General features: G+C 44.1%; 2 protein-coding genes across 4 annotated transcripts in view; both read left to right on the top strand.

The window, feature by feature from the left end:
- LOC111966818 (isocitrate dehydrogenase [NAD] subunit gamma, mitochondrial) overlaps nucleotides 1-10,407 on the top strand; it is a 15,141-nt gene extending 4,734 nt beyond the window's left edge. For all 3 annotated transcript variants that reach the window (XM_023991759.2, XM_023991758.2, XM_023991760.2), the window contains 7 exons: nucleotides 2,888-3,020; nucleotides 3,167-3,300; nucleotides 5,434-5,536; nucleotides 5,795-5,941; nucleotides 6,324-6,418; nucleotides 6,558-6,618; nucleotides 7,454-10,407. In XM_023991759.2, coding sequence (XP_023847527.1) covers nucleotides 2,888-3,020; nucleotides 3,167-3,300; nucleotides 5,434-5,536; nucleotides 5,795-5,941; nucleotides 6,324-6,418; nucleotides 6,558-6,618; nucleotides 7,454-7,555 — 775 coding nt within the window. In that variant the 3' untranslated portion in view covers nucleotides 7,556-10,407. The remainder of the gene's footprint in view (nucleotides 1-2,887; nucleotides 3,021-3,166; nucleotides 3,301-5,433; nucleotides 5,537-5,794; nucleotides 5,942-6,323; nucleotides 6,419-6,557; nucleotides 6,619-7,453) is intronic.
- Nucleotides 10,408-10,825: 418 nt separating this feature from the next.
- The window catches only part of LOC111966821 (translocon-associated protein subunit delta), a 4,908-nt gene continuing 1,236 nt past the window's right edge, over nucleotides 10,826-14,497 (top strand). Inside the window, exons 1-4 of the mRNA XM_023991763.2 lie at nucleotides 10,826-11,025; nucleotides 11,214-11,332; nucleotides 11,444-11,518; nucleotides 11,723-11,812. Coding sequence (XP_023847531.1) covers nucleotides 10,977-11,025; nucleotides 11,214-11,332; nucleotides 11,444-11,518; nucleotides 11,723-11,812 — 333 coding nt within the window. The 5' untranslated portion in view covers nucleotides 10,826-10,976. The remainder of the gene's footprint in view (nucleotides 11,026-11,213; nucleotides 11,333-11,443; nucleotides 11,519-11,722; nucleotides 11,813-14,497) is intronic.

Raw genomic sequence — 14,497 nt, forward strand, 5'->3', positions numbered from 1 at the left:
AGCCGCCTGTAGCTTACAAGCTGTCCTCTCGGCATCTCTCTGCCTGTACAGCTTACCACTGTCTGTCCTTCCATCTCTCTGTCAGCTCCTTCGCTTAACTGTTCCTCATCTCTCTGTCCTGTCTGTCAACTTGCGACTGTCTCTCGATCTGTCGTGTCTGTCAGGCTTACACGGTCTCCTCCATCTTCTCTGTCCAGCCGCTGTAGCTACACTGTCTGCCCCATCTCATCTGTCAGCCCTGTCGAGCTTACACTGTCTCCTCATCTCTCTGTCCTGTCCAGCTTACACTGTCTCCATCTCTCTGTCCAGCCTGTCAGTTACACGGTCTCCTCCATCTCTCTGTCCAGCCTGTCAGCGTACACTGTCTCCTCGCATTGTTGTCAGACCCTGTCAGGCTTACACGTCTTCCGTCCATCTCTTTGTCAGCTTCAGACTTACACTGTCTCTCGCCATTCTTGTCCAGCCCTGTCAGCTTTACACTGTCTGCTCGCATGCTCTCTCGGTCCAGATGCCTGTCAGCTTACAGCTGTTCCTCATCTGTCTGTCCAGTGTCAGCTTTTACACTGTCTCCTCCATCTCTTCTGTTAGCTTCATGCACTGTTCTCCATGCTCTCTGTCAGTCCTGTCAGCTTACCTGTCTCCTCATCTTCCTGTCGCGTCAACTTACGACTGTCTGTCCGCCCATCTCTCTGTCCGCCCTGTCCTTACACTGTCTCCTCCATCTCTCTGTCCAGCTCTGTCCAGCTGTCTACCTCGTCTCCACACCTCTCCTCTGCCAGCCTGATCAGCTTATGCTGTCTCCCCATCTCTCTGTCAGCTGTCAGCTTACACTGTCTCCCGCATCTCTGTCCAGCCTGTCAGCTTACACTGTCTTCGCCCATTCTCGCTGTCCAGTCCTGTCAGCTTACACTGTCTCCCCCATCTCTGTCCACTGTCATCTACGCTTCTCCGATTCTGTCAAGCGTTGTACAGCTTAACGTCTCCGCCATTCTCTGTCCAGCCTTCAGCGTTACACTGTCGTCCCCCATCTTCTGTCAGGCCCTTTGTCAGCTGCTTATACTTGTTCCTCCTCCATCCTTCTCTGTCCAGTCTGTCAGCTTACACTGTCTCCCACCCATCTCTCTGTCCTTAGCTGCCTGTCAAGCTTATAACACTTGTCTCACGCCATCTCTCACCTGTCCAGTACACTGTCTCATTCCCCCGCTGTCAACTACACTGTTCGCCATCTCTCTGGTCCGAGCTCCTGTCAGCTTACAAGACACACTGTCTCCCCCATCTTCGTCTGTTTAGCCCTGTCAGCTTACACTGTCTGCCCATCGCACTCGCTGTCCTGGTCAGCTTACACTAGTCTCGCCGTCTCTGTCTCTTGCTGTCCACAGGCACGAGTGCCCCTGGACTGTATGCCAGTCATGACTGGTCAGTCCTTCCTCTCTCTCTGTATGGCAAACGCTCAGCATGCTCTCCCCGAGGCTCTGTCTCTCTGTCCCACAGCACGCAGTCTAGAAGATGTATGGCGCAACGTCATGCAGCTGTAAGATCTGCCCTGGAGTTCAGACTCGGCCAAGGCAGAACATTGCATCGATGGATCATCAAGGGAGAACACTGAGGGAGAGTACGCAGGTCTGGAGCATGAGGTTAGACGGCACGGACAGGACACACGACAGGAAGACGACAGCCGACAAATTTTTCTCCCTCAACTGCTCACTGTTGTGTTGTTGTCCGCATTTACTCTTTGGCTGTAAACTTAACGCTGCGTTGCATCTCCTCTCTCCTTGCCGTTCGTCTGTAGAGTGTAGAATCAGGGGGTGGGTGGAGTGCTCTGCAAGATCATACCGGACTAATTTCCCTGAGATTCGCTGAACGTAGTGCTTTAAATTGGGCCCGGGAGAAAGGTCGCAAAGAGGGTCACTGCAGTTCACCAAGGCCAAAATTCATGTAAGTGCAGGTCAGTCAGTGAGGCAGGTCATTTGTCAGTGAGGTCAGGTCATCTTAGTCAGTGAGGTCAGGTACATTTGTCAGTGAGGTAGGTCATTTAGTCAGTGACGAGAGTCATGTTAGTCAGGTAAGGGCTGGTCATGTTTAGTCAGTGAGGTCAAGGTTCATGTTAAGTCAGGTGAGGTCCACGGTCATTTAGTCTCAGTGCCAGGTCAAGGTGAGGTCAGGTCATTTAGTCAGTGAGGCGAGTCAGGTCATTTAGTCGGGACGGGCAGGGTCATTTGGTCAGGGAGGCAGGTCATTTGTAGGGACGGCGAGGTCAGTTTAAAGTACAGGGAGCGGCAGGTCTGTTGTCCAGGGACAACAGGTCATTTAGTCAGTGACGGCTAAAGGTCATTAGTCAGGGTACGGAGGTATTAGTCAGTGAGGTCAGGTAGTGTGCAGTCAAGTGAGGCGTCTGTATGTATTCCTAGTGTGGTGTGGTATGTCTGTCGACATGGCACGTCGCCGCGAGTTCGTGCACCGAGATTCTGAGTGTCTTGGGGCTACGCGTCCATCTTCTACCTTTGCCCAAAGTCGTGTCAGCTCGTTCACTTCGCCTCATAGATTTTTTAAGTGAAACATTGTGTAACAAATAGTGGTGGAGAACTGAGCCCGCTCCGCTAACCATCTCTCTGTCCAGCCCTGTCAGCTTACACTGTCTCCCCCATCTCTGTCCAGCCCTGTCAGCTTCCACTGTGTCCTCCATCTCTCTGTCCAGCCCTGTCAGCTTACACTGTCTCCTCCATCTCTCTGTCCAGTCCTGTCAGCTTACACTGTCTCAAACGTCTCTGTCTCTCTGTCCCACAGCACCAGTCTGGACCTGTATGCCAACGTTATGCACTGTCAGTCCCTCTCCCTCTCTCTCTGTATGCCAACAGCTCACAGTCTCTCCCCCGTCTCTGTCCCACAGCACCAGTCTGGACCTGTATGCCAACGTCATGCACTGTAAATCCCTCCCTGGAGTTCAGACTCGCCACAACAACATTGACATCATGATCATCAGGGAGAACACTGAGGGAGAGTACAGCAGTCTGGAGCATGAGGTTAGACGCACACAGGCACACACACAGGAACACACACACACACACACTTTTACTCCCTCAACTCATCCCTTTGTGTTTTTCCATTTCCACTCTTTGCTGTAAATAACCTGCGTTAGCATCCCTCTCTCCTTCCCTTCGTCCTGTAGAGTGTATCAGGGGTGGTGGAGTGTCTCAAGATCATCACCCGGACTAATTCCCTGAGAATCGCTGAGTATGCCTTTAAATTGGCCCGGGAGAAAGGTCGCAAGAGGGTCACTGCAGTTCACAAGGCCAACATCATGTAAGTCAGTCAGTCAGTGAGGGCAGGTCATTTAGTCAGTGAGGTCAGGTCATTTAGTCAGTGAGGTCAGGTCATTTAGTCAGTGAGGTCAGGTCATTTAGTCAGTGACGGCAGGTCATTTAGTCAGTAAGGGCTGGTCATTTAGTCAGTGAGGTCAGGTCATTTAGTCAGTGAGGTCAGGTCATTTAGTCAGTCAGGTCAGTGAGGTCAGGTCATTTAGTCAGTGAGGTCAGGTCATTTAGTCAGGGACGGCAGGTCATTTAGTCAGGGACGGCAGGTCATTTAGTCAGGGACGGCAGGTCATTTAGTCAGGGACGGCAGGTCATTTAGTCAGGGACAACAGGTCATTTAGTCAGTGACGGCAGGTCATTAGTCAGGTACGGCAGGTCATTTAGTCAGTGAGGTCAGGTCAGTCAGTCAATGAGGCGTCTGTATNCAGGTCATTTAGTCAGTGACGGCAGGTCATTAGTCAGGTACGGCAGGTCATTTAGTCAGTGAGGTCAGGTCAGTCAGTCAATGAGGCGTCTGTATGTATTCCACTAGATGTGTGTTATAATGACTCACACTCTTGAGTGCTTTGGGGCTACGGTCCAATTCTCTACCCTTTGCCCCAAAGTGTGCACTCGTTCACTTCGCCTCATAGATTTTTAAAGGAAACATTTGTGTAACAAATATGGTGGAAACTGACCCCGCCCCCTAGCCCATGCGTACGCTATTCCAATGCTTTGAAAAGGTGGAGTGAACAAGTTAAGTGCACACTTCCGGAAGAAGTGTACAGTCAGAATGCAACCAATGTGCAGTACCAGTCAAAAGTTTGGACACACCTACTCATTCAAGGCTTTTTCTTTATTTTTACTATTTTCTTCATTGTAGAATAACAGTGAAGACCTCAACTATGAAATAACACATATGGAATCATGTAGTAACCAAAAAATTGTTAAATAAATCAAAATATATTTGAGATTCTTCAAATAACCATCCTTTGCCTTGATGGAAGCTTTGCACACTCTTGGAATTCTCTCATCCAGCTTCATGAGGAATGCTTTTCCACCAGTCTTGAAGGAGTTCCAACATATGCTGAGCACTTTTCCTTCAGTCTGCGGTCCAACTCATCCTAAACCATCTCAATTGGGTCAAGGTCGGGTGATTGTGGAGGTCAGGTCATCTGATGCAGCACTCCATCCCTCTCCTTCTTGGTCAAATAGCCCTTACACAGCCTGGAGGTGTGTTTTGGGTCATTGTCAAAAACTAATGATAGTCCCACTAAGCGCAAACCAGATGGGATGGCGTATCGCTACAGAATGCTGTGGTAGCCATGCTGGTTAAGTGTGCCTTGAATTTATAATCTGACAAGTATGTCACCGCCAGAAAGCCCCCACACCATACATCTCCTCCCATGCTTCACGTGGGGAACCACCACATGCGAGATCATTCCGTTCACTCTGCGATCTTACAGAAGAACGGCGGTTGGAAAAAAATGCTGTAAATTTGGATTCTCAGACAAGGAAGATGTTGCTACTGTGTCTATGTGGCCATTCGTTACTGTGGACCCAGCAATCTCTTCTTATTATGCGTCTTTACGTGTGGTCTTTTGCAGCAATTCAACCATGAAGGCCTGATTCAACCAGTCTTCCTGAACAGTTGATGTTGACGTGTCTGTACTTGAACTCTGTGACATCTTTATTTGGGCTGCAATCTGAGGTCTCATGAGCACCAGTTTCATCATAGGCTTGATTGTTTTTTGGTGAATGAACTTGAGAGAAACTTCTAGTTGACAGTTCCGGATTGACTGACCTTCATGTAAGTATTGAAGGACTGTCGTTTCGCTTTGCTTATTTGAGCTGTTCTTGCCATATAATATAGTGAAAATAAAGAAAAACCCTTGAATTAGTTGGTGTGTCAACTTTTGACTGGTACTGTATATATTTTTATTGGCCCATACACCTCTTCGGAGGACAAGTTTTTTTTTTTTTTTTACTTTTACATGGTACTTTGTTTTACACAGTAGTTACATAGCAAGATATAGTTTTTTCATATACATTACATTTGGATAGATAGTACTCAGACATATCCGGTATACATTACATATATTACAACCAAGGTGTTGAACATCTTGTTTTCTAACCTTCACAGGAAGCTGGGAGATGGTCTGTTCCTGCAGTGCTGTCGAGAGGTGGCTGCTGGGTACCCTGACATTGCCTTCGACGCCATGATAGTCGACAACACCACCATGCAGGTATGAAAATCAATGCTCTCTTTATGACAGAGGCACACCAGTAAGTTTTAGCCTGGTCTCATATCTGTTTGCGCTGACTCGCCAACTCTTGCGGTCTTTGATATTGCCATGAGTTGGCACTTGGCGAGACGGCAGAAACAGATCTGGGACCAGGCAAAGAAGGTTCATATCCCTGCTTTKAAATATTTTTTAAGTCTGTTTTGTCTGTGTTACTAATGCTTATTGGTGTTGTTAACCTATCCCTCTCTCATTTCCTAGCTGGTGTCTAAGCCCCAGCAGTTTGACGTTATGGTGATGCCCAACCTGTATGGTAATGTGGTTAGCAATGTGTGTGCTGGCCTGGTGGGGGGACCAGGGCTGGTGCCAGGGGCCAACTAYGGCCGTGACTATGCTGTCTTCGAAACGGTCAGTCCAGTGGGCACCTGTATTGTCCACAACTCTGATAATATAATATTATGCTTACACAGTGGTTTATTGAGATGCCCCAAAAACAGACAATGTTTCGATCCCATTGGGTTCTATGAATACTTATGTAAATGTAATATTTTTTTTTATATATATAAAATAGCAAAAATGTATAAAAACCTGATTTTATTTTGTTAATATGGGGTATTTTGTGTAGATTGATGAGGGGGACAAAAAAAATAAAAAAATAATCAGTTTTAAAATAAGGCTGTAACTTTACTTTTTCCACAGAATGTGGAAAAAGTAAAGTGGTCTGAATACTTTCCGATTGCACTGTATATCATTGATCTCGCAATATGCTCTTTCTCTATATGTCTCTCAGGCCACCAGGAACACAGGGAAGAGTATTGCTGACAGGAACATTGCTAACCCCACTGCAATGCTACTGGCCAGCTGCATGATGCTAGATCACCTCAAGTGAGTTCATCTTGCGTAGTCTAATGAAGGTGATGTTTCTAAACCATGACGATGTGTATGTACAGTATAATCTGAATTGCGGTCGACTTGTTGGGCAGAACAGAGGGTATGAAAGTCATTGTCCTTTTGTGTGTCTCAGGCTCCACGATTATGCCACTATGATCAGGAATGCAGTCCTTACGACCATGAACGAGACTCGGGTAAGTCAAGTCCTCTCACCTCACTGCACACTTGTCACTATGCGCAATACACTGACCTGCCCAGTACGCTCACCTGACCTGCCCAGTACGCTCACCTGACCTGCTCAGTACTCTCACCTGACCTGCCCAGTACTCTCACCTGACCTGCTCAGTACTCTCACCTGACCTGCTCAGTACTCTCACCTGAACTGCCCAGTACTCTCACCTGACCTGCTCAGTACTCTCTCCTAACCTGCTCAGTACTCTCTCCTGACCTGCCCATACTTCTCACTACCTGCCATACTCTCACCGACCTGCTAAAAAACAGTACTCTCCACCGACGTAACACCTGACTGCGCTGCCACCTTACACTGAGAGACAGCTGGCCAAGTTTAACAAGAGCACAGGCCAATACAGAGCTACTCGCATGTTTTTTTTACTTCTGTTAATATAGCTTGGCATTTCTCAAATTCATCTTTGACACTCTCTCTAGTCCAACCTGTAATCAAATGTATGCTTCTCTATAAAGTCTCTTCTAGTGTTCAAAATGTTATGTACCTACTGATTTATTACCCGTGTAGAATGCCTCTGAGTTGTCTGCAGAGAGGAGCTACMGGAGGATGGCTATTTTAATGAGCCCTATAGCTCCTCCCACCAGCGTCCTCTAGTTAGGTGTGATGGATAGTAATTATGAGGCCTGCACAGGGGAGAGTGATGTTGCAGAATATTCTGAAAGAAATGTGTAGAGCAACAATTGTGTTATTKCTGTTGTCAACATTGTGAAATATTTCACCTCTGAATGTTGACCAAAGCAGACAATGTGATTGGTATTACAGTATTTATTATTCTCTTGCAGTTGCACACAGCTGACATCGGGGGGCAGGGCACCACCTCTGAGGTGGTTCAGGCGATCATGAGAAACATCCAGAGCAAGGGGCCTCTCACCAGCGAGCTCTGAACACGCACTTCAACCACACACATCAAGTCAATGCTGCTGGATAACATGCAAATCCTTGGTGTGTCTCGTATATTTGAACAACTGTGTGCCGTATGAGAGAGTGGGGGTGTGTTTGTGCATGTTTATTTCCATAGTAATGCTCCTCTGTCTTGCCTGTAAAAACACACACACACACACACACACACACACACACACACACCCCTTTCAGACGAATTCATCACTTTACATTTGTACAGTTTAGTCATTTAGCAGACACTGTTATCCAGAGCAACTTATAGTAGTGAGTGCATACATTTTCGTACTAGTCCCCTGTGGGACTCGAACCCAAAACCCTGGTGTTGCAAGTGTTATGCTCCACCAGCTGAGCCACACTGGACCATGTTATCTAATCCTCTGCATGCCTTTCATTCATTCATTCATTCATTCATGTCTTTCAGTGTTATTTCAATTTAACACCATTCTGTCTTTCCATAACCATTCCCTGGCTGTTTCAAGCACATTTAACATTTGAGCGTAAACAAAGGAAGTAGGAGGCTGAAGCTGCATCTGTAATAGCATGCTGTAGTGAAGTAGTAACAGCTAGGATCTGTCTCTTGGGTTTAACTGCAGCACTTTATAGCTACTCTCTGCTAGGTTCATCCTACATCCCAGCACGTGATGGCCTAGACAGCAACACCTCCAGCTCCACTTAAACGTATTGTATGCAGATAATGTGTTTGTGTGATTTATATTTGAGCGACTGTTTCTTAGGTATATCGGTTCACTGCAGACTTTTGAGACTTGAAACGGTTATACTGTCGACCTATTTTCCTAATTGCGATTTATCGTACAGTAGAAAAGAAAGTGTGTAAATGGTTATGTTTCTTACGGTACTGCAATGTTGCTGAAAGATTATATACGGTTTTATGTTCTTCTCGCAGTCCAGCGCTTAGCTTTACGTCTACAGGTAGCCTGGCGGGTAGAAGCGCTGATTCAGAGGGGTTGGGTTAAATTTTCAGTTGAATGATTTCAGTTGCACAACTGACAAGGTATCCCACCCTTTCTCTGTTTCAAATCAGTTTATTTGTGACGTGCGCCGAATACAACAGGTGTAGTAGACCTTACAGTGAAATGCTTACTTACAGGCTCTAACCAATAGTGCAAAAAAGGTGTTAGGTGAACAATAGGTAAGTAAAGAAATAAACCAACAGTAAAAAGACAGGCTATATACAGTAGCGAGGCTACATACAGACACCGCTTAGTCAGGCTGATTGAGGTAGTATGGACATGTAGATATGGTTAAAGTAACTATGTATATATGATGAACAGAGAGTTCTGTTAAAATAGGGGTTGGCGGGTGGTGGGACACAATGCAGATAGCCCGATTAGCCAATGTGCGGGAGCACTGGTTGGTAGGCCCAATTGAGGTAGTATGTACATGAATATATAGTTAAAGTGACTATGCATAAATGATAAAACAGTAGCAGCAGCGTAAAAAGAGGGTTTGGGGGGGACACTATCTGTGACTATCAGATGTATCTTTCCCACGGATACCAAAGTCTTATTATTTACCAATGTCCTTTCTGTGGTTTTGAAATCAATATAAGTATGCTTTAAATTGCCTTAAAGCTGCAATATGTAACTTTTTGGGCGAYCTGACCAAATTCACGTAGAAATGTTATAAATCTAATTATCGTTGAAAGCAAGTCTAAAAGTGGTAGATCTGTTCTATTTATATGCTTCCAGTTCTTAAGTTTTGTTTTTGCGTCTTTTGGTTTTGTACACCAGCTGAAAATACAATATTTTTGTTTATGGAAAATATATATGACCGCGGTTTAGATGGTACAATGATTCACTATACTAATTAGGTGAACTATTAGAATTTTAGCAACCAGGAAATGGCGGAGCGATTTCTGCGTAGTGCATCTGTACGGTTTTTGTTATACTGGTCTATAACTTCTCATCTTTGTCTGTTACAGACTGTCTTTATATGAACAACTCAGAACTGTACCCTGAAATATATGTTGTTGCTATACTCTGTCATATATACTCTGTTAGAGTATGTATATGTTATATATAGATATATTTCATTTGATCCAGTGGGGGGGGGAATCATAATTGTAAACCAGAAATGCATATATCTCTGTATTGTTTAAAAAAAAAAAMCATTGTGTTTGTGCCACAAATACCTACTATTGAGTGTACAAACCATTAAGAACACCTTCCTAATATTGAGTTGAACCCCCTTTTACCCTCAGAATGTCTTAAATTTGTCGGGGCATGGACTCTACAAGTTTTCAAGTGTTCCACAGGTCTGTTGGCCCATGTTGAGTCTAATGCTTCCCACAGTTATTTCAAGTTGGCTGGATATCCTTTGAGTAGTGGACCACTCTTGATACACACAGGATACTGTTGAGCATGAAAACCCCAGCAGYGTTACAGTTCTTGACACACTCAACCAGTGGGCCTGACACCTACTACCATACAGTGTTCAATTTTTTGTCTTCCCCATTCACCCTCAATGGCCCACATATACAATCTTTGTCTCAATTGTCTCAAGGTTTACAAATCCTTCTTTAACCTGTCTTGTCCCCTTAATCTACAACGATTGAAKTGGATTTAACAGGTGACATCAGTAAGRGATCATAACTTTCACTTGATCAGTCTATGTCATGGAAAGAACTGGTGTTCTTAATGTTTTGTACACTCTGGGTATTTACTGTCTCTAAACTTAGTGGTTGAAATTTAGAGTAAACAGCACATTAACCTGCTAAATGAAATGGGATTTGTTTTGGTTTCATATACTATAGCTGTGGCTGGATTAATGAAATTAGCATTGTTATTGATCAAATAAAAATGTATATCTAAGCCTACTTGTGTTACTTTGTTTTCAGTGGAAAGTCAGGACCCAAAACATTGCGCCGTAGTTGTAATAAATCAATTTCAGTCCAATACAAGTTGTAACAAAGGAACAATCTCGACAACAGAGCAGATCTCGACAACAGAGCAGGCAAATTCAAGGGATTCAACACAAATGGCACCCTATTCCTTCTATAGTACCCTCTCAGAAACACAGAGTATCTGTTACCTGGAATGGAATAACCTTCAAATGCTTATTTAAAGAGCCGATCTGGGATTGGTACATCTATTTTTAAATTGTTATTTTTGATTAAATATAAATGTACCATCATGCAGTATGGTTTTGTTTCAGGAGATTATTCTAATGGCCTATAATAAAGACATTTAATATATTATCAGTGAGAGGTGACGTGTCAATAGAGTCACGTTCCCATAATGCATCCCGCGGATGCAGGACACGTCATTACAGCGCACCGGTCRGAAAGTGTTTTTGAAGGAAGACGTGGCTGTAATAATTGGTGAAATCTCGAAATAATTAGTTCTACAGTTCTTAGTCGTGTTAACACATTTTGATAAATCAACCATGATGATCAGAATAGCAGCGTTTCTTGCTCTTGTATGCCTGTGCACGGGTAAGTCATTTCTGAGAAATACTTAACGTCAAGGAAATGTAGCTATTAGCTAGCTAGTTAGCATCAGTAGCTAACTGATGAGAATTTGCTAGCGAGTTAACTATATCTTTACAAGTAATGTGTTCATGTTTTGCAATGTTTGATACCATAAATCTCTAATAAAGACGTGTTTGCTGTCTGTTGTTTAGGTGAGAGCTGTTCAGACCCTGTGATTACACCCTCTGCCTACACCACTTCTGATGCCGTCATCTCTTCTGAGTCCGTATTCATCGTGGAGCTCAGCCTGGCCTGTGCCAATGGAGCCCAGGTACTGTAGATATCAAACTCAAGTCTCTTTTATTTATATATATATATATATATATATATATATATATATATATATATATATATATATAAAATGTTTGTCTTCCTTCAACAGAGTGTGGCACTGTATGCTGATGTCAATGGAAGACAGTTCCCTGTGACTAGAGGCCAGGATGTTGGCAAGTACCAGGTAATACATTGCTCTGGTCATACACACACTGCTGTTTCCCTGACTAAAACAAATATGCTCATTGGAGAATCTCAGTTGAAAATGCTTTATAGGCCAGGACTAGGCTGAATCGGTGTCCAGGAAACCACCCCTATATGTCCAATACGCACTTATGAAGAGTAACTTGTGTGTTTAGCTATATGACATATGTTCTCTGTTTCTCAGGTGTCCTGGAGCATGCCCCACAAACAGGCCAGCTCTGGTACATACCAGGTCAAGTTCTTTGATGAGGAGTCCTACAGCTCTCTACGCAAGGTAGGCCCTATAGTGTCTCTCTATCTCTCACACACACACACACACACACACACACACACACACACACACACGTGCTGTCTGCATAAGGTAGGTACATTCCAGGGATTCTGTTGGGTAACTTTGGCGCCGGACAATGTGACAGGAAAGATTTTAATTTACCGGATGTTTGAGAAATGTCCATATACATTGGGTGCTTAAGCATTAGGGTGTCCACCTACAGTGTTTAAAATCACATTTAGATTATTGTAATACATCTTAACAGAATAGAAATTAGCCTGTAAAGTTAAAATAATGTAGAATGATGTTCTKATACCAACATGACAGGTTTTATTGAAAAGCAAAAAATTACCCTTTGTCTTCATCCCTGCTATAAATTATAAATGAATATAATATATATATATATTTTTACATTTAGCCTAGAAGAACACTTCACCTACACAGTAATAAAACACAACTTCAAAATATATTTGTATAATATAACAACCTGTCCTATAGGCTATTTGTATAATAACAAAGCCRTTTTCAAATACAATCTAGGCCTATTTATTTTAGCCTCGGCATGATCATTTTAATTAGRCCTAATAAATAACAAAACGGGTCTGTCTATGAACACCAGGGCCGGGGGGTCATGGCTAGAAGGGATCCAGCTTCTGTCATATTAACGTCCGATTTGACTTTTCGTAGCAGGTTAGGAGAACTTATGCAGCGTAGTATGAGAATTWACGAGGCAGGTTAGGAGAATTAGGGAAAGGGTTAGGGTTAACTAAAATAAAAATCGACTTGATCTTAATTTGACAAAAGCTGTATCCCCTCCAGCCATGACCGGCCCGCCCCACTGCCCATTCCTGCTGCGATTCAGCACCACAGCAGTGGAAACACTCGAGGCGGACACAAAACTAAGAAAATATAAAACTGATGTTGGCCAATCAAATTCGTTATGTAAATAGTGTATTCAGACCCCTTTTTCCACGTTTTGTTGCGTTACAGCCTCATTATAAAATTGATTCATTTGTTTTTTTCCTCAATCTGCACACATTACCCCATAATGACAAAGCAAAAACAGGTTTTGAAATTTTCTAATTTATACAAATTTTAATAAAAGATCACATTTATGTATATATTCGGACCATTTACTCATTACTTTGTAGAAGCACTTTTGGCAGCGATTACATCCTCCAGTCTTCTTGGGTATGATGCTACAAGCTTGGCACACCTGTATTTGGGGAGTTGCTATTCTTCTCTGCAGATCCTCTCAAGCTCTGTCAGATTGGAAGGGGAGCGTTGCTGCACAGCTATTTTCAGGTCTCTCCTGAGATGTTAGAGCGGGTTCAAGTCCGGGCTCTGGCTGGGCCACTCAAGGACATTCAGAGACTTGTCCCGAAGCCACTCCTGCGTTGTCTTGGCTGTGTGCTTAGGGTCGTTGTCCTGTTGGAAGATGAACCGTCGCACCAGTCTGAGGTCCTGAGCGCTCTGGAGCAGGTTTTCATCACACATCTCTCTGTACTTTGCTCTGTTCATCTTTCCCTCGGTCCTGACTAGTCTCCCAGTCCCAGCTGCTGAAAAACATCCCCACAGCATGATGCTGCCACCACCATGCTTCACCATTTTTTATTTTTTATTTTACCGTTATTTTACCAGGTAAGTTGACTGAGAACACGTTCTCATTTGCAGCAACGACCTGGGGAATAGTTACAGGGGAGAGGAGGGGGATGAATGAGCCAATTGTAAACCCATAGGGATGGTACCAGGTTTCCTCCAGACGTGACGCTTGGTATTCAGGCCAAAGACTTCAATCTTGGTTTCATCAGACCAGAGAATCTTTTTCTGAGAGGGGGCTGTCGTGCCTTTTACTATGGAGTGGCTTCCTTCTGGCCACTCAAACATAAAGGCCTGATTGGTTGAGTGCTGCAGAGATGGTTGTCCTTCCCATCTCCACAGAGGAACTCTGTTAGTGACCATCGGGTTCTTGGTCACCTCCCTGACAAATGCCCTTGTCCCCTGCTTGCTCAGTTTAGCTGGACGGCGAGCTCTAGGAAGAGTCTTGGTGGTTCCAATCTTCTTCCATTTAAGAATGATGGAGGCCACTGTGTTCTTGGGGACCTTCAATGCTGCAGACAATTTTTTTGTACCCTTCCGCAGATTTGTGCCTCGACACAATCCTGTATCGGAGCTCAACTGACAATTCCTTCGTCCTCATGGCTTGGTTTTTGCTCCGACATGCATTGTCAACTGTGGGACCTTATAGACAGGTGTGTGCCCTTCCAAATCATGTCCAATCAGCTTATTTTACAATGCTCCTGTGAATCAAGGCATGCGCCATGCATTTAATGAAAGCACTTATTTCCAAAGCAATTTTTACAGTTCTACTGGATGATGTTAATTAATGTTATGTTTATTGTAGTTTAAACTATCGTGGGGTCGTGACTTGTGTGATATACACGGTTTATTGATAGTAACTCAGTTTCCTACTATAGGCAGTTGGCTGCCTAGTGATTGTAACATTGTAACTCTGATGGGCATAGTTGGAAATGTTTTGGTTCAAAGTGCTACCGAATAAGCTAAACTGAAGTGCACCAATTCTGCATGATACACATTGCTCTACTCTATCAATCCATTCTTTGTACTATACGTAACAGGGGTGGCATATGTTGATCGTACCTAGGGGGGGTGGCATATGTTGCTCTT

Source organism: Salvelinus sp. IW2-2015, linkage group LG7, assembly GCF_002910315.2.
Source record: "Salvelinus sp. IW2-2015 linkage group LG7, ASM291031v2, whole genome shotgun sequence".
In the NCBI taxonomy this organism is placed as follows: Eukaryota; Metazoa; Chordata; class Actinopteri; order Salmoniformes; family Salmonidae; genus Salvelinus; species Salvelinus sp. IW2-2015.